A 26,040-nucleotide genomic window follows, 5' to 3' on the forward strand; every position below is an offset into this window, starting at 1 on the left:
ATGGATTTGTTTGTATAAAGTTGTTTTAGCTGTATCCAAACTTTTAAATAGATTTTGTTTCATTATTCTGCTGTAAATTATTACTACAATTATTTATTTGTTTATTTAATGAATTATTTAAATGCCAGTCACATTACAAACAATGAACATGACAATAGTCGTTTACAATATTGAACAAATTCAGACAAGTAGAAAAAGAAAATATGCAGTATTAAATTTAAAATAAATAATGAAAGTAAAAAAAACTAAAAGGAATAATAATAATAATAATAATAATAATAATAATAATAATAATAACAGAAAAAGAAAAGCTGTAAATTATTATTATTATTATTATTATTTTAAAGCTGTAAATTATTATTCAACCCGCTTCTGAAACTCATTGACTCTTGCTTTAAAAATGATTTCAAGCTTTATTGTTCTGTTTTGTGTAATTGCACAAGTAAAAAGGCAATTAGAGCTTATAGCATTGTAAGCAGGTATGATGTTGTATAAAGTAGCATCCTTTTTCTGTTGTTTGTTATAATCTTGTACACGTCCTCTGGCACTGTTTTATATTACTTTAGTTACTTTGTATTTTTACTTTGAATGATTATGTATCATTGTATTGTTCTGGTTCGTGGCATTAATATATACTTCTATTAAAGCTAAAAAAAAGAGTTTAAAAAAAGCAACTCGTTGACGTCATTGTCACGTGTTGCAAAATACTTTTCTCAGCACTGCAGAATGGCCCAATCACCGCGTGATATTAAGGAATTCTTTTAAATGGAGGTTCCGTGGGTTGATTTCTATTTCTATTTCCGTTTGGAATTATTTGAATTTAAATTATGTAGATTAGTATGCAAATAAATACAATTAAACAAAAAAAGTTTAAATCAGATCGTCGGACGTCAGGCGCCCTCTTGAGGAAGAGCAGCCGCCCACCAGTATTCACACAAGTCCCACCTCCTGCGACAGAATGAGCCAATAGGAGCCCCTCAATAGCTGTCTCTGATTGGACAGATAATGGGACATTAGCAAGACGTACCAATCATAGCAAACAATGATCAAATTGAGGGCGGGACTTGAGAGAATACGGCGAGTGAGATCAGATGGTCGTGTTTTCCACATACTAGCACGGATGGAGCTGAAGCACAGCGAGGAAACTTTTTCCTGTGGGGCGGCGATCCCAACGGATGAAATCCGCTTTTTTTCTCAGACTTTTGCGCTGTGAACAAAGACAAAATACAAGAGCATTTCATTTATATTCACAGAGCTTTATAGTAAGACTTAACACAGGACAAAAACCTGAACATTAGTGTCCTTTAAATTATTGCACAAACTTTGGTCAATGTAATCGTCTCGGACAAAAAGTGGATAATATTTTTCTACATTTAGGCAAAAAAAGGTAAGAAGATTTCGCATGCGGAACAATTTAATATTAATAAATGTGAATGAAAATATAGTAGTTATAGCCTAGTTTGTGGTCTGTCCATCATGCGCATTCAGCATCACAACCTTAAATATTTACAGTGTACAGCTGAAGTATTAAATTTGATCTAAATTTTTATCAGCGGATTATGGCTTGTATTGTAAATTCGTTGTTATTTAACTAAAAACAGTATTAAAACAGCACGTCTTTAGTATTCTCGATACAAAAGCATCATATCCATTAACATAAACACAAAACGCGAGTTTACATTATGAGCTCAGGTTTTAATACTGCAAGACATCCTATTTAGTATTTATAAGTCCTTTATATGTGGATTCAGTGGTTTGTTAACCAGTATACCTACATACATGTGGTTATATTATTTACCTACTTTTGTTGTTTTCAGCTTTTTGCCACATAATTATGTCTGATTATTAATATTTGAAGAATCAGTCTGCTTCAGAACATCAATATTTGTAGGACTTTTTCACCTTGTTTATTTGACAATATTATTTCTGGACCAAATCAGCCTGTAATCTAGCTAATTAAACATGTAATATCCTTAGTATATTGAAAGTTCAATGGTTCATTCATCATTTGGTTATTTGTCTTATATATTGACCGCAAAATACTCATTCAGTTTCTTTAGTGCACTTTTTATGTTTCCCTCAAGTATGCAAATGCTTCACAGTGTGTAACTACTTTATTGAAAGTGGTACGATGAGAGATTATTAATAAACCACTTAGTCACGTTGACACTTCATCTAGTACCCCGTAACTCAGTTTTTGGCTGGTCCTTCAAAGCTAGCCTGCTGATCACAAGCATGGCAAAAGAACAAAGGCAGTATTATATCCAGCTAAACGTGCCATCCAGATGTTAGCGATTCTCGACGTCCTAGCTGTGGGTGCGGAGGGGGGTCGATGGATATTCTCAAGTTTATTAAAGCAGTCTCAGCTGAGACTCAACAAACTCTTGCTGGTTTGTAGTTAAATACCACACTTGGTGGACTTTTCTTGCCATCTAACGTCCTTAGAGAAGCACTTTGTTTAAAACCTGGCATGGTTTATTCCCTTCGAAAGCTTTGTTTTCCTGTTACCTTCCATGAAAGCACCTCATTGTTTTTACTCTTACAGGCTAAATGTGCCAAACTACATGAAGGAATCGAGCATAGCGAAGTATACTTTAGGAAACCCGTGGGATTTAGGAGTAAGATTTGGAGATTTCACTGTGAATTCTCTCACTTTCTTCTAAACCCTCAGGTTATTGTTTTACTGGGGTGGGGAAAAAGGTTTGTTTTTCTTCCTCCGTCGTCCCAGATGGGAGATTCAGTGAGGACACAGTTCTCCTCTGTGTTTGGCAGATTGGAGGTCTTTCAAGGTCCAGTTTGATTGTGTTGTTTCTCTACTTTGGGTTTGTTTTGCACCTTTTTTTTCCCTCGGGAAGCAACAAGATTCAAAACACGAGGTTTAAATATGTATCCATACTCTGTTGTAGCTCATATAAGAGAATACCAGGGGGAAAAACAACTATACCTTTAGTATCAAAATGTCTTAGCCATATAACTTATGTAAGATGAACATAACTTCATGTGTGTATTAGAGAGAGCGAGAGGGAACTAGAAACGTCTTATCTCCTTCAGTGGCCAGCTGTGTGGAATGTGTAACCTCACTCTTATCAGTTTCCATGGTGTCAAATCAAGGCCCAAGTCTTCAGATAACCACCTGCATGCCTTCAATGCTCCACAATGGCTTAGTCACTTGCCAATCTTTTTAGTAACTTCACTATACAGTATTAGACGCTTAAAGGGATAGCCTAGTTCACCCACAAATAGAAAACTCTGTCATTATTTACTCACCTCATGTCATTCCAACCCTTTATGACTTTCATTCGTCTCTGGAACGTAATGGAAGATATTTTGAAGAATGTTTCAGCTGTTTATGTACATATTTTGAAAGTCAATTGGACCCAAAAACCTCCAAGCTTCAATAATGGCTCAAAGGTAGGATGAAGGTAATCCGAAGGACTCGGCTGAGATATACTTAGTTGAAAGCAGCATGATCCCTTTCTATGAAGAACAGATCAAAATGTAAGGCTTAAATCACTCACACATCAAATCAAAACATTGATCAACCTCATACCTAAATGTCTTCTTTGGTCACGTACGTTGAGGTTTGACATTCAATTTGATCTGTTCAATCATATTAAGTGATTGTGTAACTTCAGAACAATTTGAGTATCAAGTCTGGATTAATTTCATGCTACTTGTATGTCCTTTTTGGACCTTGAAAGTTTTCATCTATCTTAGATGCTATCTATCTATCTATCTATCTATCTATCTATCTATCTGTCTGTCTGTCTGTCTGTCTGTCTGTCTGTCTGTCTGTCTGTCTGTCTGTCTGTCTGTCTGTCTGTCTATCTATCTATCTATCTATCTATCTATCTATCTATCTATCTATCTATCTATCTATCCTTTTCTCATGCCATCCATCCATCCATCCATCCTTTTCTCGTGCATCCATCCATCCATCCATTCCTTTCTCGTGCCATCCATCCATCCATCCGTCCATCCTTTTCTCATGCCATCCATCCATTCTTTTCTCATGCCATTCCTCCTTCTCTTTCTCCATCCATCTATCCAAGCATTCATCCATCGCTTTCTCATTCCATCCATCATCCATCCATCCATCCATCCATGTCTCATGCCATCCATCCATCCATTCCTTTCTCGTGCCATCCATCCATCCATCCATCCATCCATCCAATCCTTTCTCGTGCCATCCATCCATCCATCCATCCATCCATCCATCCATCCATCCATCCATCCATCCATCCATCCATCCATCCATCCATCCCTTCCTCATGCCATCCATCCATTCCTTTCTCATGCCATTCCTCCTCTTTCTCCATCCATCTATCCAAGCCATTCATCCATCGCTTTCTCATTCCATCCATCCATCCATCCAGCTGATCTTTTCTCATGCCATCCATCCACTCCTTTCTCATGCCTTCTCATTCTTCTCATTTTTCTCTTTCTCCATACATCCATCCTTTGTTTTCTCCATCCATCCATCCATCCATCCATCCATCCATCCATCCATCCATCCATCCATCCATCCTTTACTCATGCCATCCATCCATTCCTTTCTCATGCCATTCCTCCTTCTCTTTCTCCATCCATCTATCCAAGCATTCATCCATCGCTTTCTCATTCCATCCATCCAGCTAATCTTTTCTCATGCCATCCATCCATGCCTTCTCTTTCTTCTCATTTTTCTCTTTTCCATCCATCCATCCATCCATCCATCCATCCATCCATCCATCCATCCATCCATCCATCCATCCATCCATCCATCCATCCATCCATCCATCCATCCATCCATCCATCCATCCATCCATCCATCCATCCATCCATCCATCCATCCATCCATCCATCCATCCATCCATCCATCCATCCATCCATCCATCCATCCATCCATCCATCCATCCATCCATCCATCCATCCATCCATCCATCCATCCATCCATCCATCCATCCATCCATCCATCCATCCATCCATCCATCCATCCCTTTTTCATACCATCCATCCTTCTCTATCTCCGTCCAGGCATCCCTGTCGATATTTCTCCGAGTGTTTTCACTCTTTGAATGGTTTCAGCCGAGGCCTGCAACTAATTATGGGAGAGTGCATAAATTGCTAGTAATTACATGTAGCATGGCAGCTAATGCAAGCACAAGCAGAATAAAAGGTTAATCCAAAATAGCTCAGCAATAGTAGTGATACACTATCATTCCTCGAGAATTTAGCTCATTCTCTCTGGTTTTGGATAGACACTAATACTGATGCTTGAATCTTGTGTCATTTGTTTTTAATTTGATCCTTTCCTCACCTTATGGTTTAGCTCAATTGATTCCTAACAACCAAAAGTAAGGTTTCATAACACGTATGTAAAGTTAACTTCCCATATGAAGGAATATTTGGAGGGTATATTTCTTTATTAGCCTTTATGCAGTTGAAGAAGAAAATGTGAGCTCCCGTACAAAATATCCAATCCTAAATTTAGTTTTGGGTTACAAGTTTGTTCAAATCACTAACACATATGAGCTATAATAAGTTCTGTTTTTATTAGCAAGCACCTCAAATTATTCTCTAAATCATGGACAAAGCTGAAGAGAAAAATGCTTGCCAAATGCTTTTAATAAGCAGGTTGAAATGAAGTGTGTTGTTTATATTTACACACAAAATTGGACAAGGATTATAGTTAAATTGGCAGGAAACCATTGGGTATCTTACTTGAGTGATTCCCCTTGGGAAAATGTGAATGCCTGAATCATATGAAAATTCCTGAAAGTATGAGCAATGATAAGAGGATATTACTCAGTTGAGTTAATTTGAGATGTGCAGTTCAGTTAGCCTTAGAGACCATACAAAATCACTGCCAGCGTTTCCTTCACTCCGTACTAATGGTCTGAAAGCAACTACAGTATAGATAAAAGAAATAGACATTAGTGGTTTATTATTGTGATATCCTGAGATGTTCACAATTCTTTGTCCTATTGAACACTATAAATATATGCTGTTTTGGCATTGTATCAGTCAAGCTCAGTTTAGCCTTCATGTGGGATGTTGTCATCATGATGAAGTCAGAGTTGGATCGAGCAGTGCAGTCACCAAATGGACAGTCGTTTACTCTAGTGCTTCATTATGACGTTCACAAATGGTGCTTGATTGACTTCTGCAGGGCTCATTTTAGACCGACTAAGTGATCACTTGTGCTCAGCTTGATGTGCAGATGTTTGAATGGAGTGCTTGTGGTGGGGCGGCAATCAAATTTAACACAGTCTCTTGATTAAGATCGGTGACCTGAACAAAACAGTTCAAAATGCCCAGTGTAGTTCTCAATTTCAACACTTGACGTAGACACATGCTTGTGTTTTCATGACATCTCCTAGAATTTAGGGCAGAGATTGGGTTATAATTTATCATAATTTGTCACTTTTAACAGACAAACTTTGTCTGTTCAGACATCTGCTTCATTGGACGACTGTGGCTCTTAGCCTTACCAAGCTCTGTGTTTCAGGTTCTTGGCTTTTTCTTTTTATTCTGATCTTGTACTGTGAAAAAGACAACACATGATCTCATGTGGTCTTGTGATCTCATTTATTGTTACTGAGGTGTCATTGTTACAGAGGTCAATTTTTAAATGACACACATTTTGATGTCACATCTTGTACTGACGACCTCGGTTCCCTTGTGATTTTGTAGTCAAACATATATGCAGCAGACGTGAAGTCATCTGTTAACTGGGCTTCCTTGCCTCAGTGATCGCTCCTGGAAAAATGTCAAAATACAGCGGGCTGCAGGCCACTTTTGCATTAGCAGGAAAATAACACAAAATGGCCCCACAATGCATCTGACTATTGGCTGCAGGACTCCATCTGTTGTCGTGGACGCTAAAGGGCAGTAAAAATGAAGGACAAAGTACTTATCTGCTCACCGAAGGGCAAAATGGAAGGAAAATTATATGCAGCATGCAACAAATGTTGCATCTTTGACATTTGTTGAGTATCTCACTCCTAAATAGTGATGAAGAAATGGCAAATTCTACATGACAATTCCAAGTGGGACATTTTTGTATAAATTTATGGCCCAATATAAAATGTGATTTGAACGTCCTCGCATTTGGCAGTCTGGATTCGGAACTATTCCAAGCCCTGTATAAATCAAAAATTAGAAATTTGGCAAGAACCCCATGGCTCCAGTTGTAATAAAACATATTTTTTACATTTTGGCTCAGACAGAAGAGCTCTTATGGGGGTTCCACCGCACCATATGTCTCTTCACTAAACCAGAGACATTCAATGTACTGCCTCTTTTACTTGAGAAGGCACTTTGTTGTCTTTTGGGTAGTGCATGTATTTGTGCATATATAATATTGGCTTGATTATTTTAATGCAAAGTAACACAAAATTATTATATCTTGTATGTAAATGATCGGGTTACTGTAGCAGAAATGGTAGAGCATGGCGATAGCAAGGTCATAGGTTTGATTCCTAGGAAACACGTAGTGATAAAATGTATACTGATGATAAAAACTGTAAGCTGCTTTGGATAAAAGCAGTTTTGTTTTTCAATCTCAAGCTAAATTAGCTATTTTTAAGATTAATTATGAATTATATGTTCAAGTTATACAAACCTTTAAAAAAAGACAAATGTCATTGTCAGGTTTGGTCATAGTCAAAGCAAGACAATAGAGATTCAGAGAAACAGACAGTTCCTTAATCATAAATCCAATTGATAACACGTAGGAGAAACTCAGGAGATGCATACCAAAACTATGTTCAATATAGAAGTGACTGAACACTGAACAAAGATAACTAAGGGCTGAAATACATAAAGAAACAAGGATTGGGAACACAGGGAAACAGGAACAGAACTAAACCAAAGTTTAAATGTGCAGAAATCACCTTACGGCAAGGTTCACATGTGTTTCATGAAACATTCGTATGCTGCCAATCCCATTGTACGAATGACCGTACGTTAATAAATGTCATATCAGGTTATGAAGCATCACCCCTAGAGTTTACGACATGGAGAAACATAACCCGGCCAAGAAGAGGAAGTAATCTCATAAAAAAGAAATGTATCCCACTCCAAAAACACCTTTTAACCTCGTAATTGCAAACCATTAAATTCATTTATTTTATTATATTAACAATATTTTAATCATTCTTTTTTTAAATTATCTTTCTCTCCATGAATATAACTGGGGTAGATGGCATGGCGTTAAAGGGGGGGTGAAATGCTATTTCATGCATACTGAGTTTTTTACACTGTTAAAGAGTTGGATTCCCATGCTAAACATGGACAAAGTTTCAAAAATTAAATTGTATGTTTGAAGGAGTATTTCTGTGCCCAAAATTGTCCTTCCGGTTTGTCACAAGTTTTGGAAAGTTTTTTTCGCGTATGGGTCAGTTGGGGCGGAATTTCCTTATATGGGTCCTAAGGGCACTTCTGCCGGAAAGCCACGTGCGCGCGCACTCGTAGACCAGAGCAAGGGAGCGAAAGCAGTTCGCCATCAAAGCTCTATGCTCGGCTTTAGGAAGTCAATGTCACCAAAGAAGTGGGTTTTTGGTTGCCAGGGCAAGACAACCCTGCACAGATTCCCAAAGAACCCAGCGTTAAGGAACCCGTGGATGGAGTTTGTTTTTTCAGAGCATCATCAACGGAGTTGTGTAAGACTGTTGTTCCCTGCATTTCGACGATGATTGTTTTATAAACAAAGCCCAGATCGACGGATTTGCAGATCGTCTAATGCTTAAGGATGGAGCAATCACAATGATAAAGGTTCGCGGTCGTGGTTGGAACCGGGCGGTGAGTAAAACTGCTTCAAATGTCTCTGTGTTGTTAGCTCGGCGCGTCAGCACAGCTTTAGCTCCGCCCACACAGCACGCCTCCAGCCTCTCGGGTTTTTCCGGAAAGACTCGTTACAGCCTATCTTTCTTTTATAAATATAATAAAACTAAAGACTTTTTGGAGATATGAAGGATGCAATACTACTCTATAGGTAGTCAAGATTAACAGGAGATTGAGTTAAAATGAGCATTTCACCCCCCCTTTAAACTATAAACAAACAAAAAAATTCGATTTTTCAATTACAAAGAATCTTCAACTGAAGACTTAAGTTTGTGTGCAAAAAAAAAATTTTGTGTGCTTGCAGATTTTATTAGTGCAGGACGGGTGTAGTATTTCATTCAGAGAGTTGCTCTGTCTTGAAACTGTGGTTTTTGGCTACTGCAGTGCTTTACTTTCCAGTGCAGTGCCCCATAGAGTCTGTAAATCGTCCCTGTCCCTCCTCTGGAGCCAAACTCAAAGCTCTATAAACATAATGAACGAATGAAAAAAAAAAAAAACAGATTTGTATTGATTTTAGAACTTCTTCAAAGAAATAGGGAGAGCGAAAGACATAATTGTTTGAAAGTAGACTGTGTAATCTTGCCATTTTGGCATGTTAACAAAAGAATTGCTTGAGATGTATAACAGGTTTTTTAAAATATTAATAAGGGGAGTTAAAAAACAAAGCAGCAGCTTTTCAAACAAATAGACTAAATGCAAAAAAAGTATATCTGCACCTAGTGGCACCAAATGAAACAGCTGGTGAATTTTATTAGATTTTTATATTTTTCCAATTCTAATAGCCTATAAATCTGGTGCTGTCGATTTAACATTAATTTTATGTGTTACAGTGTTAAAAAAATATATATATATATATTTTTTTTTTATTATAATTATTTAATCACTAGCTACTGTTTCTGTAAGTGACCTTGGGTTATAGCAAGTAGTAGTGTAGTAGTTCTTTGTAGTAGTGGTGGCGAGATGAAGTTCTTTAGACTGGATAAAAGATGAAAGTGGACTGAACAGAGGGCAGTGGAAGTGTTTGTGTAACACGAGAGGGAAAACCTTAATTTGTGTTTAAAAAACGATATTTGTTCCACTGTCATCGGGCTGAATCGATTCCTCTTTTTTAATATGATCTCTCCAGCTTTGACACCATGAAATAACACAGTAATTAGGCTAATGACATGACAGAGAAGTCAACCTACAAACTCGTACCTTAGAGAACAATTAAAAAACTCCCAAAAGGGTGAACACCTTCTCTTTCTAGCTGGCTCCATGTCTACTGTAGTTGTTGTAGTGTAGTTCGTGAACTATAGCAAACCGAACACTCCAACTCACTGTCTCCAACTACTGGCAACCCTCGAGTTCGAGAGGGGGTTTGACACATCTTATTGTCGATGTTCTCAACAAAAGCTTTGAGGCTTCGGTAGGTGTAACAGCACCACTCTATTGTCTTTGATTAAATGAAGCTACGTTGATTCTTGCCGCCTTGACTGCATTTTTTGGGTTTTGTAAATCTCTGTGATTTTGATCCTCTACTCCTCTTCCCTTGCCTGCACTGAGATTGTGTGTCTCAATTTATTTTTCATTTGGAGACAAATTGGGCTAATATATTCTAGTTGTGTTATTGCACTATTGGTGTGTCCTCTCAATTCATTCTTTTGATTCCACTCTTCTTGTGCCTTTCTGATTTGTGAAGCTTGATTTACATTGAACGACTTTGTAACTGTTTGCCTTGTCTTATTAACAGCACTGCTTCAGTAAATCTCCAAATGGATCTTACGCCAGTCCCAGATGTGAAACGTTTTCTTTGCTAAGAAAATAAACTGAATTTTCTCTGCAAAGCTGAAGATCTGCTCAGGCGTGCATGTTTGCCAATCCATCGTCCTAAAATTGTACCTGTTCGCAGAAGTAGGAGGAACATAATGTCAGGTCCAGCTGGTCTCACTGTATCCAGCGGGACGTCCACACTGCGGCCAACTGTTTTTCATGCTATCCTCCTCCTTCTTTTCGCACCCTCGGCACACCTCCACAAAAAACGCGGATTCATGGCCAATTCATTTCTTGGAAAATATGCTATTTTAGGAACGTGTGAGTTGTTGTTTCAAAAAGACTGAATCATTTTGTAGACAGCAGTCTCTTGTAAAAAAAAAAAAAAAAAAAAAAGAGCTGATGAAAACTAGTCCAAAATCTGAGGAAGGAAATGTGTCCATCTGGAAGCACAGAGGTCTCCTGCTAACAGCACAGTCGTTTCCTTTTACAAAGGTTTCCTGATTAGGAAAGGCTCTCTTTATAAAACTCATCTTTGTTCCTAGCCAGATGCTTTTCAGATTTGTAAAGTTAATGGATATTATATATTTTAGTAAACAAAAAAGGTTAGAAAATTGTGAAAGTTCTTTCCATTTCTTTCTAACCACAAAATGCCACTTTGATACTTTATTAAAAGTAAACATTCAGTTGAGAACAGAGAGTAAGTAGCCTACTGAACTTTTGTTGGGAATCAATCGTAAAAGAAAATAATCAGCAAAAGAATAGCGTTAAAGTGGTAGCTCACCCAAAAATGATTGTTTTGTCATCATTTATTTACCCTCATGTCGTTCCAAACCCATTTGAATTTCTTTTGCTGTTATGTTAAAAGAAATTACACTATATAAGTATACAATATGTGTTGTGTTTTTCAAGTACTCTGGTGCCTTACAAAAGATTTGTGTGATGAACAGACTTGCTAATGATGAAATACCAGTCAACATGGTGTCTTTGACTTGAAGAGGCCATATTGTGCCCTTTTACAAAGTCTTGATTTTGGTTTTGGGGTCTACTAGAATAGGTTTTCATGCTTGAATGTTAAAAAAAAAACATAATTTTCCACACATTTTACATTGTTGCAGTTCCTCTCTTCCCAGTCTGTCAGTAATGCTTTGTTTAGTTCTTGTCTCTATGAAGCCCCTTCTTCCGAAAAGCACAATGCGCTCTTATTGGTCGGCTGGATCGGCCCTTGGTTGTGATTGGCCAAGTGTTTTGTGTGTGTTTGGGAAATGTCACCCCCCTGACCATAACCACAAGTTTCAACACACTACTAACGCAACTCAACCAAGCCTCACCTCTATTTTTGTGTATGCCTTGGGTGGGAATTATTTATGAGGGATAGGCCTATTTTGATGCGTTCGTTCCCAGAGGAAAACTCAAGATTGCAATGGAGGCGTTTCAGGGAGTTCAGAACCAGCGCGCACTGATATAGGAAATAACTCCCTTTGGAGTGACTTTGTGCTTTGTAACTTTTCAGATCTTTTTGCAGACAGCAACATTACACACTAAAGAAAGCTGAGAATGTAAAAAAAAAAGCATATTAGATCCTGTTTAAAAATGAACAGATTTCATCTTCACAAAGCCAGAACCATTCTCTGCAATCCCAATTTTAGAATGTCCTCCTCTGATATAAAGTCCCTTTTTAATTTCTTTAAGAAAATCTTAAACAAAACCTTTGAACTCGAAGGCTTCGAAAACATATCACATCCTTGAGTCTGTTGTAAGGAACTTTTAATTTTTCATGACAAAATGTTGTATTGTTTTGATTTGTGTAATTCTGTATACTTTCATTTGCAAAAAAGAAAAAAAAAAGCCTATAGACTAAACACGTAATAGACGTGGATGACGTCATCGTTTTAACAGATTCACATTTTTGTAGTTTACACGATGATAAGGGTGTCATTTTCAAAAACTTTGAAACCCATTTTCAGGCCACCAAAACGCATAAAAAGTCTTCTGTTTTTAGTTGAAAACGGTGTCGTGTAAACAACCCCTAAGGCAGTGAGGTATACATATCTTACCAGGTGTTTCCTAACCCTTGTTGTACATTTGCAGAGTTGCCGTGAGGGGCTGACAGCTGTAGCGCTGGACCCTTGGAGCAGAACGGAATGACCTCACAGACCAGCAACCCCAGACCCTGCAGAGTTTGACCCGGGATGGAGCTGAAGGTGTGGGTCGATGGAGTTCAGCGCGTGGTCTGTGGGGTCACAGAGACCACAACGTGCCAGGAAGTGGTCATTGCTCTGGCTCAAGCCATCGGTAAGGAGCCTCAATTGCTCCTTTAATATAGTCTTTCATGTTTTAAGAAGTTGTATGGAACATTCAAAGCATTATATATATTTAGCGCTTTTTACTATACAGATTGTTTCAAAGCGGCTTTTACAGTGATAAACAGGAAAATTAGCATCAACGATGCAAACAAAATTCAAATCTGCTCTAATCTCTAAAAAAACCCAATAGTAGTATCATTGATTGAGAACTTTCATCATTTATTCACCCTCATTGTCGTTCCAAACTTGTATGGCTTAACAAACTGGACATTATCAAACTTGAACACTTAAAGTTACATGAAACAAATAATAAAACTGATTTAACCTAATTGATATTCATGATTGGAAACATAAGCCTGGTTTCATTACAGATTTGCACAAAACTTTAGCGATTTATTTATTTTTTCTTCTTCTAAATGTCGATAAACTATTGACTGAAATGACGGCATTTCCATTTACCGATGTCATTCCAAAAAACATGGCACCGCACTAGCCAATAATTTTTAATCAATGGAGACGTAGACGTGTTATCCAAGCATTAATGGCAAGGAAAGCCCCAAGTCTTTTGTTTTTAATGAGTTTAATGAAGATCTCTGTACCACGTCATCTTTAAAGAATGATCGACTGTTACGTACGCCAGATGACCTGTAAATGCGTAAAAACTGTTTCCATTGTAGTTTTGCGAAACATTCCTTTTTCAAATTGCTTGAAAAACCACCTCATGCGAGAATAAAAAATTTTCAATATATGGAGTTTTTGCAAAATTGACTTCTTCAATTTTGATTTACAATTCGTATTTTCAATTCGTAATTTCAATTTGCACAATTTGAAAGGTAATGGAAGCCATAGTTAAAAGAAGCAGTATTTAACTAAATATTTATTTTGCAACAAATAAGTACTCTTGAAAGTCTGCACACTTCTGCTAAGCAGACGTCTACCTAACAGTCAAAAGCGGCCTTACATCACTGAAGTGTGGACTAAAGTGATGGCTTAGAGTGCCAAATGTGACAAGCCTTCAAACGAATAGTTCAATGAAATGAATCATCTGAAAAAACTGATTCACCAAAATGAATAAGGCTTCCCAAAACACAGGAGTAGCACAATATGACATTAAAAGAGTGATAAAGAATTCTGTCATGCTACTGCTATTTGTTGAAAAAATAGGTCATTACTGGAAAAGAGCTTTTACTACCAAAAAAACTACTCCCCAACAGTGGAATGGAAGACTATATTGCTGACACAGATGCCATAAATTCTCAGTGATGCTGAAACCATCTGGCATCCAGGTTGATCATCATCCATTTTATAATTGAAAAGAAGATTAAGTATAGGAGATTTGTATTGGCTTGAGACTAGTTGAACAGCTTGTCTAAAGACATCAGACATATTTTAAGGAGTTTAAGGAGAGGCACAAATGTTGATTTCAGTTAATTACATCACCAGTGGGACCCAAAGCAATTTGTTTTTGATTTAAACCTGTCTAGTCGACGTCACCATTTGATTCTATTTTCAGCTGCACTCAGACTGGTATAATCTAAGGGCCCCCTCTTGTATTAGTGTGAAACGCGCTGGCGCAACCAAAGTGCCCGCTGACATGGAAAATCTGACTCATTCTACTGAAAGAAAAAACTCTCAAGAACACCTCGATCCTCTTTCACAGTTTTGGGAATAATGTTTTTACAGGGGGTAAATAGTACAAAAATGAATTGCTCACTATTTCAAACACAGTATATATTCAAATAAAGTGCTCTAACCATATTAAGATAAATGATTTGGTTGTTTTGCCAAGTAGCAAATTATATGGTAGTGGAGCAGAGACGTGCAGAGAGTTCAGGGGCTCAGATATAAAAAGGGGGAATCTATCAGTATAATTATATATTTATACGTAATTCTGCGTCACCATTTTGTGTTCTTGACCTAACGGCCTACTTTTCACATAATAGGCCTGTAGATGGCACTTTGATTTAATATTACCAACTAGGATAGTTTCATCAAATAGTAAATCAATATTCAGCACATAAATAAGAGTAAATGAACACTGGTTAAAATAAATGTGACTTCTAGTTCTGCAAGGTTTTGCGAAGTGCTTTGTAGTCAATTTACATCCGATTTTTAAGCGACGCAATTTACAGTGCTATGCATAAGTTTAGACACCCATGCTAAAGTTGACTAAAAAGAGGAATAAAAAATCATCTTTTGGAAATTGAACTTAATGCCTTAATTAAAAAAATTAGGAAAAGTCCAACCTTTAAGGACACCAATTTTCTTTGTGAATGAATAATGTATCGTAAATAAATAAATGTTCTTCCTTAAAATACAGGGTGCATAAGTTTGGACACCCCTATGTTAAATTCCCATAGAGGCAGGCAGATTTTTATTTTTTAAGGCCAGTTACTTCATGGATCCAGGATACTATGCATCCTGATAAAGTTCCCTTGGCCTCTGGAATTAAAATAGTCCCACATCATCACATAGCCTTCACCATACCTAGAGATTGGCATGGGGTACTTTCCATAAGATCATCTCTCAATGCAAATCAAACCAGCTATTTAGGCTAACTGAAATAAAACCATGCCAATCTCTAGGTACGGTGAAGGCTATGTGATGATGTGGGGCTATTTTAATTCCAGAGGCCAAGGGAACTTTATCAGGATGCATAGTATCCTGGATCCATGAAGTAACTGGCCTTAAAAAATAAAAATCTGCCTGCCTCTATGGGAATTTAACATAGGGGTGTCCAAACTTATGCACCCTGTATTTTAAGGAAGAACATTTATTTATTTACGATACATTATTCATTCACAAAGAAAATTGGTGTCCTTAAAGGTTGGATTTTTCCTAATTTTTTTAATTAAGGCATTAAGTTCAATTTCCAAAAGATGATTTTTTTATTCCTGTTTTTAGTCAACTTTAGCATGGGTGTCTAAACTTATGCATAGCACTGTAAATTGTAAAAAGAGATAAACCGCAGATCCAGATTGCTCCACAAATGCAAATAGTTCCTTTCTTGTCTTTTTGTTTCTTTTAGCTATTTCACCTTTGTTTAAAGGTGACATATTATGCTCCTTTTCACAAGATGTAATATAAATCTATGGTGTCCCCAGAATGTGTCTGTGAAAATTCAGCTCAAAATACCCCCCAGATCATTTATTATAGCTTGTCAAAGTTGCCCCTTTGTGAGCAAAAACGCGCCGATTTTGTGTGTGTCTGTGTCTCTTTAAATGCAAATGAGCTGCTGCTCCCCGCCCCTGTTCAGGAGACGGGCGATCCTTTACACAAGCTTCGGATACTCCGGCAATAACAAAACACGCAAATTTAAAAAATAACAGTAGCGGAGTGCAGCCTTACAGAGAGACGTTTCTGAATGGTTAGTGGATATATTTATGTAGTTGTGGAGTTACATTGATTCATCTCATCGCGTCATCAACTTGCATGTCCCGTCATATAATATTATAGGTAATATTATAATAAGATCCCCTTCCTACATCAGAAGGGGAGCAAAATCTGATCGTCTTATTTTTTTACATGCTTGCAGAGAAAAGCTTACCAAAACAAAGTTACTGGGTAGTCACTTTTCACGTTTCCTGGGTTGGTAGATGCACCGGGGACCCGATTATAGCACTTAAACACAGAAAAAGTCAGATTTTAATGATATGTCCCCTTTAAAAAAAAAAACTGAAAAAAGACGGTGTCTATGTAGTTTTTAACCGATCTATAAATAAGACCAAGAAATGACCCCCCTTCATATTGTCCAATGAAATTTTAGCTTGTTTTTCCACATCACGATTGGTTGTATTATACATGACAAATGGGCATCAATGAATTATGTAATATTTGTAAATATGTAAAATGTGGATTTTTAATTGAATCGACACACTAGCAAACCCTGAGAGAGCCATAAATGGTTGCACGGTTCTCGATCGCTTTTGTAAATAGACTGTGTGGTCACAGTTTTGAACATGCAACTACTGACATAAACTCCTTGTAGCCTATTTTACTTTTACAGTGAGCAGATTAATTACAACAACAACAAAAAAAGAGTGAATTGTGGTTAGCAAACAAGCGTTGTCAGAATGCCCATCTGTCAGTCAAGCCTGAAGCAAGATGCAAATCTGTAGCAAAGCATTATGGCAACAAAGTCTCAGTATGTCTGACAGCAGATAAAATAAAGAGGAATTTTCCGACTTTTGAGCTATACGTTACTATTTTGTACAATAACAACACTGACACCACTAGATAATAAAATAAGTCATTAGTCAGCGCAACAAATTACTGAGTGCAACTTTCATATCTGTGGTTCCAATCTTAGTCTTACTCAGCAATGCAAACTTTATTATTTTTTTATAGGTCGCACAGGACGCTACACACTGATTGAAAAATGGAGGGACACCGAGCGGCATCTTGTTCCTCACGAGAGTCCGGTGGCCTCTCTGAACACGTGGGGGCAGTATGCCGGTGACGTGCAGTTTATCCTACACCGCACGGGCCCCTCTCTCAACGAGTACCCCACAACTGAAGGTCTGACTCCTCGGGGCCCAGAGCGAGGCTTGCATCGGCAGAGCCTTCCACTGATGGCCAAGCTCCGAGCTCCAGGTGACCGTTCCCTCCGTCGGCGCGAGCCACGGCGCAAATCTCTGACCTTCACCGGCGTGCCCCGCAGTCTGAGGGACATCCTGAGTGGAGGCAGGCTCGGCGACAGTAGTGCCAAACAACGAGAGGTTTTAGTGAGAAGTGCCCACAATTCGCCGTCAATGTCCCCTCGCTTATCAGGCAACCGAATGGAGGATCTTTCCCAACTGGTGAGGCTGCAAAGGGAGACTCTTTCCGTTCTAGACAGCAGGATGGATGCATACGAGGGAGAGCTTCGGATGTTGACTGAGAAAAGAGTTGGACTACAGGATGGTGAATTGTATGTGAAGATGACAGAGGAGGTTTCAAGGTTGGAAAAGCAGGTGCGAAGGAACAAGGTAGAGATCGAGGAAGAGGAATTCTGGGCAACTGAGCTCCAGATTGAGCGGGAGAGCGAGAGGCAGCTGCAGGAACGAATCCAGGAGTTGAGCAGTCGGCTGCGCAGTTGTGAGTTGGATCTGGATCAGCGGCTGGTGTCTCTGCAGGGTGTACAGGCAGGGATAGAGGCTCAAAGGCAGCGTAAGGAGACCAGAGAGACCCAGCAGGCCAGTGAAGGGGAAGTGAAGGCTAGACTTCAGAGAGTGAAAGCAGAACTCAAGGCTCAGGCTCAACACACGGCCCAGCTTGAAAACAGCTCAAGAGCTGTGGACCGCTCACTGGCTGAGTCGTGCAAGAGAATGCAGGTACGTCAAGGTTAACTCAAAATAATGTAGTAATCCATATGAAATTTTAAATATAAAGTTGAAGAGCGCAATGGTAATCAATGGTCTTGTGCTTCTGATTTCTGCTATAAAGATTAGCATTGCTTTTCATTAGTGTACGTTGCATTCTGGCTGCAAGGAAGTCTACAATACCTGGATTAAACTATTTTTGATTTCCGTTCGGGTTAGTGACAGTTGTTCAGCTGGGGCAGGATCCCCCAGCCATCTTTGCTCATGGGCACAAAAGCTGGAATTCACTACACAACTTTTGCCCAGAGTTTTACCTCAATTTGCAGTCTGGCTGAGTCGATGCTAGCTGCCGAATGTCAGATTTTGCTGATTTTTTAGCTCCAGACTATGAATCCATCCAATCGGAGGATATCAAACATGTTTTTAGCCAATTTTAGAACACATTTTTTTTCATTTATCATGCGTATGAAGCATAGCAATGAAGTGCATTTTCTGTGTGAGTTTGTTGTGTTGGAATGACCCGAAAGTCTGGTAGTGTGTGAATCTCACCTTGTTTAGTGTATTAGAGAGTAAGTTATTAGTGTAGTTTTTCTCTGTAACCATTTACCAAGTCAGCAAGTGTATGATGCCTTGTATTTTAAAATCTCGGTTTTAAAAGTCAGGTGATGTATTTAGTTCAGTAAAAATTTTTAATTCGGTCATAATTTTACTCACCCTCATGTTGTTCAAACCCGTAAGACTTTCATTCATCTTCGGAACACAAATGAAGATATTTTTATGAAATCTGAGATATTTCTGTCCCTCCATTGACAGCTACGCAACTACCACTTAGATTGCTCAAAAAGTTCATACAGTTTGTAAAACTAATCCATATGAATTGAGCTGCTTAGTCCAAATTTTCTGAAGAGAAACGATCGCTTTATATGATGAACATATTGAATTTAGGCTTTTATTCCCATATAAACATTCAACAACTCACACACACCAATGAGGTTCATTCTCGTTACACAGCACATTTGAGCTTCTGCGAGATGTTTATGTTCGCTGTTTATATGTGAATAAAAGCCTAAAATTAATCTGTTAATCTTATAAGTGATCGGATCTCTGCAGAAAAGTTTGACTAAATCGCTCAACTCATATTATTTCTACGATCTCTTTATGAACTTTTTAAAGAGTCAAAGTGGTAGTTGCGTAGCTGTCAATGGAGGGACAGAAATCGCTTAGATTTCATAAAGAATATCTTAATTTGTGTTCCGAAGATGAACGAAAGACTTACGGGTTTGGAACGACATGAGAGTGAGTAAATGATGACAGAATTTTCAATTTTGGGTGAAATAACCCTTTAAACATGTTAACAATGGTGTTTCATAGCATTATCTGAAGGCTCCACAAGAACACGCAAACAAAGTCTTTCATTAGCGACTAGCCTGAGCTGTGATGTCAAAGGCAGCAGGGAACATTTCTACTTAACACTTTTAAGAGCCATCCAAAAAAATATCTGCATCTACCAGCAGGGACTAACTGGACCAGGCTAACCAGCCAAACCTTGACTTATTAGTGTCCCCCATCAGGCTTCACAAGTAATTAAACCAGCTAAATATTCATGCTGGTTGACTGGCTTCAATAAATGGTGAGCTAGACTAACACCAATCTGGTACTAACTAGCATAGAAATGCATGCTGGTCTTAGCTGCTCTTATCAGCAGGGTTCTGTCTAAAATTGTGATTGCTGTAAATACAAAAATGACGCATGTGTTTGGATTCTTGAGATAATTTTGTGGAAGTGCATTGGAGAATTGTTACTAGCCAGTTGTTATTGCATTGCTGCAGGCTGAATGCCAGTTGCAACACTACACAGACATTTCATTAGTACCCTCTCCTCCCTCTTTCCACCAGGAGAGTCACTATGAGCTGGAGCAGCTGACTAAAGAGTTGAGGCAGGTAAACCTACAGCAGTTTATTCAACAAACAGGCACCAAAGTCACGGTTCTGCCCGTGGAGCCTGGCGATGAGGACTCTAGCAACACAAGAGAAGATAAAGGTATCTGTTTTACTGACAACATATCCAAAGCCCCGTATCAGAACCAAATAGTCTGTGGTTCAGAATTGCTCCATTTGGAAGCTTGTTTCCGCCACTGAATAATAAATAATTAATAATAATTGCAACTTTTTATGTCACAATTCTGACTTTTTTTTCTCACAATTGCGATATATCAAGTCAGAATTGTGACTTTTTTTTCTCAGAATTGCGAGATATGAAGTCAGAATTGTGAGAAATAAAGTCACAATTCTGAGAATTAAAGTCGCAATTGGGAGATATAAAGTCGCAATTCTGAGAAATAAAGTCGCAATTGGGAGATATAAAGTCAGAATTGCTTGATATAGAGTCGCAATTCTGAGAAATAAAGTCGCAATTGGGAGATATAAAGTCGCAATTCTGAGAAATAAAGTCGCAATTGGGAGATATAAAGTTGCAATTCTGAGAAATAAAGTCGCAATTGCGAGATATAAAGTCAGAATTGCTCGATATAGAGTCGCAATTCTGAGAAATAAAGTCGCAATTGGGAGATATAAAGTCACAATTCTGAGAAATAAAGTCGCAATTGGGAGATATAAAAGTATTTTTTTTCCTTAGAATTGGACTTTATACTGTATCTCACAATTGTGAGAAAAGATGTCAGAATTGCGAGATATGAAGTCGCAATTGCGAGAAAAAAAGTCAGAATTCTGACTTTATAACACGCAATTCTGACTTTATATCTCGAAATTCTGAGAAATAAAGTCAGAATTGCGAGATGTAAACTCGCAATTGTGAGATAAAAAGTCGCAATTATCCTTTAAAATGTTTTATTTTGTGGCGGAAACAAGCTTCCATACCATACAGAATGGATACTGTTAGTTTTCAGCATGAATGACGACAATACCTCAACCATAATGAGTAATGAGTGCGTTTTACAAGTGTCATTAATAGCAAGACCACATCTGGTTTCAATTTAGTGCAGTGGCAAAACTGCAGGCCCTTGTGATATCTGCTTTTAAAAAAATAAAAAAATAATGGGTTTTGTGGGTAGGACAGCTAAATGTTTTTTTTCCCTGTAAACCGTATAAGGCTGAGGGCGATTCAAAAGCACTGCTGAGAGTTGTGCCGTGACAGATTATAGTTGCAATGATTGACTCAACAGTCCTACCTCTGTTATTTACTCTGTCTAGTACAAAAAAACGGTTATTTCTTTTTAACTTTAATGACGTCAATCCTGGACGGAGGGAAAAACATTAAAGTTGCAAGCTTTCTGTTTGTAGATGTCACTAAGTTCAAAGTGATTCCTTTTTGTTTTGTTTATATTACTAATCCAAAGTGCCCCCTTGTGGTTGAAGATTGTATTGTAAGTGTTATTCCTTCAGTCATGGCCAAACAGTTTACATCAATGGTGCCCAATCCTGTTCCTGTAGAGTTACCCAGCTCTAACACAACTGAACCAGCAAATTAATATCTCCAGGAGCACTTGATAAATACAGTTGGATCTGAACTCTGCAGATAGGTAGATCTCCAGGAACCGGATTGGACACCATTGGTTTACACTATCCAAAGGCTTGGCTACATAGGAATGAAATATTAGCCTGCATACTCCTTTTTGCTATCTGATCAAACGATGAGTCATTTGTCACACTGGAAATGTATCAAGTACATTGCATTGTGGGGTACTGTATTTCACTCAATGTGCCCTGTTGTATTTGCATATTTCATGTACTCAGAAAAGGGGCACTATATATATTTTTTTTAGTTAGTCCATTCTTCAAATTTCCCATTTGACCTTGATTATACTTAATATTCTTAAGATCCCTGTTAGTGAAATGAGATATTAGACAACATTCTTTAATAATATGTAATTTATTTCATTTCCCAGACTTCGCTGCATTAACTGGCTCGCTGAAACGACCGGGTTTATCTTATCCTGTGGTTGGCAGCATCCGTGGTCTGCATAGTCCAGTCTCCTCAGGTTTGAATCCTGAAGGCATCTACGTTTGAGCACCATAAATCACTTCAGATTTTTAAAAACCTCTCCCTATATGTTTTCGGCTGAATTATTTTTATTCTTAGCTACAGCAGATATTCTCAGCATAAAGGAGAACCAGTGGTAAAACCCCTTTCAAGTAGTTTTTCAATACTTGATCACAAAGAACTGTATACCAGTGCAAATACAAACAAAAGTATTCTGATCACTGCAGTGTCTACTATTTGAAAGTGGTACTTGTAGCCTTGTCACACAGAAACTATCAGATGAAGGATGAATTACTTTGGAAGCTTAAATATATTTTTGTATTATTATTTTAGCCTCTGAAAATGTTTGTATGAATGTGCAACTTTCACAATTGTGTTTACTGTTAAGTAGTAGAGATCTATGATTTCAAACCTGTGATATTTACATTTATTGTTTTGTTTTTATACATTTCATACTGTGGTTGATTTGTATGTTTATCAATCTGTGTTTTACTATGTTGAGCCAAAGAACAATCACCTATTTTAGTTGCAATATGTTACTGCAAAATTTCATACTCCTTGTTTTACTTTAACCAATGTCATTATTGTCAATATATGAAGAGTTCAGATGCAAAAGCCTCTAAGTGCCATCTGAAATTTTCTTCTAGAATGATCATTTTTATCAAGCTCGTATATTTAAGATCAGTAATTTCACTTAAATGGCAATGAAAATTACCTATTTATTGTCATTTAAGTGAAATTACTGAACTTAAATTAACGAGCTTAATAAAAATGATCATTCTAGAAGAAAATTTCAGATGGCACTTAGAGGCTTTTGCATCTGAACTCTTCATATGCATAAAATGTTACTGATGTTGAGAAATGCACAAGTATTATTGCTTGAAATGTACTTTTACTCTTAAAGGGATAGTTGGCCCAAAATGAAAATTCTCACCCTAGTGTCATTCCAAACTTATATGACTTTCTGTCATCTGTCGAACACAAAAGGAGACATTTAGAAATATATGTATCAGTGTTTTGAGACTTCATTTTGAGTCAACTATATCTATTATTACATATGTTTTACATAATTTGTTTCAGCCAAAAAATGAAATCACAGCTATTTAGCTGACCGTAGTGCCTTACTGAAATTCAACCGAAGCCATGTTAGGATCATGTTTAATGATGGTGCAAGCATGTTAAATCTGTGAATTAGATTTTGGTATTTTCAGTATATATATATATAAAATCTGTTATGTTTAATGCTCAAATTTTGCTTACATGTTGTCTTGTACTTATGGCTGCATTTGATTTCAGTAGAGTTTGGGGGTATCTAAACTTGTTTTAAATTGTTTCCTACAGTATGTGGAGTTTGCTAATTGTCAACCATTTACTATATATATTTTTTGTAAACAGTTGATATAAACCCCTGAACATCTATATATAGCGATGTGAATCACTATTAAAGCCAAATCACCTCGTATGAATGCTCCTTATTTTACAACATAATCCTTTTGAGTAATAAATACAAAGTCAAGTGTAACAGCAAGAGAACAGAATTGGCACCTGATTAAAATAAAAAGGAAAGCCACACTTGTGTGTCCAGCCTAGTGCTACTGAACTCTCAGGAATGGGAGGAAAAGTCCCACATTTTGTGAAGGCCACCGTCCAACAGTATGTGAGGTTTAACTACAGCCAAAATGGGGCTGCAAGGAGCTCCAGCAAGACAAAACGCCTCGTCCGCATCAAGACCCCATTCACGAAGAGTTTTTAGGGCAGTGGCACAGATGTTTCGAGAGCCCCACACGGTTAAGACACAGGTGCAGAGAGGGCTGTTCTCATGCCCGAACCTCCTCCTCATATGACCAATCAGAACGGCAAACTCCTCCATACAGATCTGATAACATAAGACTAGGTTAATAAGACTAATGGTCAACATAGTATTAGAGCAAAAAATATGACATATTACGTTGTAGAAATACAAAAATTACACGATTTACCTTTGCTGCTTTGAAGGTCTCTATTTGGGTTTCACTGATTCCAAAATCTGAAAGACTATCAAGTGTGTCCTCAGAGAAACCGATAACATCACCTGAGAAAATGACTTTCAGCTTATTGAGGATGTGATGATCAGCCTGATCATACAGCAAAGCAGCTGGAATTCCTAAACTCAACACAATGTGCAAACATTAATGTAAATAATCCTGCAATAACTTTAAAAAATAATGTGTTAAATGTTCATGCATCACGAGGTGATCTACCAGTATGCAGAGCATTATAGACATCATCCCTGTCAGTAGAGACGAACAGCTTTACTTTGTTTGATTGAAGAGTATTTATGAGTTCTTCCTTTTTGCAAAAGTAAAATTTGCCTATTTCTAGACCTAGTGATAGAAAAAAGCAAGGCAATATTAGCATATAGCATAAGAAATAAGCATATATTTGAACAGAAATTGCATAAGAGGGTGTAAAAATATACATTTTTAAAGTATTAACTGCACAAATCCCATGTTTTTATTATTATTTTATGAGACATCTTAGATATGCCGATAAATTACACAACATAAAAATAGCATGAAAATGTGATAATAATTTCTTTTTTGCGAGCGAAGTTTCTCAATTCTCAGGGGAACGCACAACATTTACAAGAACGCAAAAGCATTGACAAATATTTTTTTCTCCCATCTCATATTTTTTTCCCGTACAAATAGCAAGGCTGAGTAATATTAAATATTACACATGTTTAGTTCCACCAAAAATTAGGAAACAGGGAAAATAGAATAATTTTATAGGCCTATGTAAGTGCCATATTAAAATTGCATTGCCAAAGTGAACTTACCATAATGCTTTACACTCTCAACTATCTTAATTTTGAATTCTTCTGAACACTCCTTTGCAATGAGAATCACTTCAAAAAGCAAAGATTCAGTCTCGTTCTGGTCCACAAGTCTCTCATTCACTGTTTGCACAGCCTATTTACAGCAAACATTTCAAAATCATGATAAATCTCATCTGAGTATGGCCATGTACAGTATCCAATTACTGTATTATTATTAAATACCTTAATAAACGTGAATGCTCCGCCTTTGGGTAGTGCATCTGTGTTAGTGGACGTTGAGAGTTTGTTCAAGTCAAATAGGTCATTATATTGCAGCGCAATCATAAGAGGACCTGTGCAAATCTGTAGAAACAGAGTAGATTAAGCCATGAGTTAGTGTAAATTAAGCGCATTATGAAGTTACGTCGATTACTGCAGCTCTCACTAGCGGACAGTGTGTTAACTTCTGACTTTACCTTGTTATCCTCCATTCCCTTCAAAACATACGTCCTTCGCCTACGTTAACAGATGCGGAAGTGAAGAAAATCTTACGACCGTAACGTCAACAAAAACAAAACAAACCTGCATGTAATTTAGCATTACATGGACACTTATAAAAGATGTTTGAAATTACGTAATTAAAAAGTGAAATGTGAGTGTATGTGCTTCCCGCCAGCAGCACACAGCTGTATTGTTCTGTAACTGGTGTGTGTTTCAACATTCAGTGTGTTACTGTCACCCGCCGCCGCCTCGCGCTGCGGAGCGGCACAGCATCAGGCGAATCAGCTTTTGCTTTATTAAAATAGGCTACCTATAATTAAAAAGCTGCATCTTTCCACGCTGTCATATAAATAGTCATGATACCGATTTGGCAAGAGCAGAAACTTGCTTTATTTCCAAAGTAGGGTATATATAACTAGGCTTTCAAGTGAGTCAGATGTTGATTCAGTAACCACACCTATATGGATGATGCAGTATAGGCTTATGCTCCTGGGACCCAGGAATAGACTTTTGTCCACTGTAGTGGACATTATATTTTAGTGAATTTCTCTGACACTGT

At 37.6% G+C, this 26,040-nt stretch overlaps 2 protein-coding genes across 2 annotated transcripts; one reads left to right on the forward strand and one right to left on the reverse strand.

Moving 5' to 3' along the window:
• The first annotated feature begins 1,079 nt into the window (after nt 1-1,079).
• On the forward strand, nt 1,080-23,644 carry rassf8a (Ras association domain family member 8a). Its single transcript, XM_081356411.1, has 5 exons — nt 1,080-1,387; nt 12,670-12,873; nt 17,232-18,196; nt 20,080-20,224; nt 22,089-23,644. The coding sequence occupies exons 2-5, from the start codon at nt 12,771-12,773 to the stop codon at nt 22,208-22,210; spliced, it is 1,335 nt and encodes a 444-aa protein (XP_081212537.1). The 5' UTR covers nt 1,080-1,387; nt 12,670-12,770; the 3' UTR covers nt 22,211-23,644.
• LOC308684999 (cytosolic 5'-nucleotidase 1B) lies at nt 22,259-25,711 on the reverse strand. Its single transcript, XM_081356412.1, has 6 exons — nt 25,457-25,711; nt 25,224-25,343; nt 25,002-25,134; nt 24,424-24,546; nt 24,163-24,326; nt 22,259-24,059 (listed from the first exon to the last, which is right to left on the reverse strand). The coding sequence occupies exons 1-6, from the start codon at nt 25,469-25,471 to the stop codon at nt 23,787-23,789; spliced, it is 828 nt and encodes a 275-aa protein (XP_081212538.1). The 5' UTR covers nt 25,472-25,711; the 3' UTR covers nt 22,259-23,786.
• Nucleotides 25,712-26,040: the final 329 nt, after the last annotated feature.

This window comes from Scardinius erythrophthalmus (assembly GCF_964197995.2).
Source record: "Scardinius erythrophthalmus genome assembly, chromosome: 24".
Taxonomy (NCBI): domain Eukaryota; kingdom Metazoa; phylum Chordata; class Actinopteri; order Cypriniformes; family Leuciscidae; genus Scardinius; species Scardinius erythrophthalmus.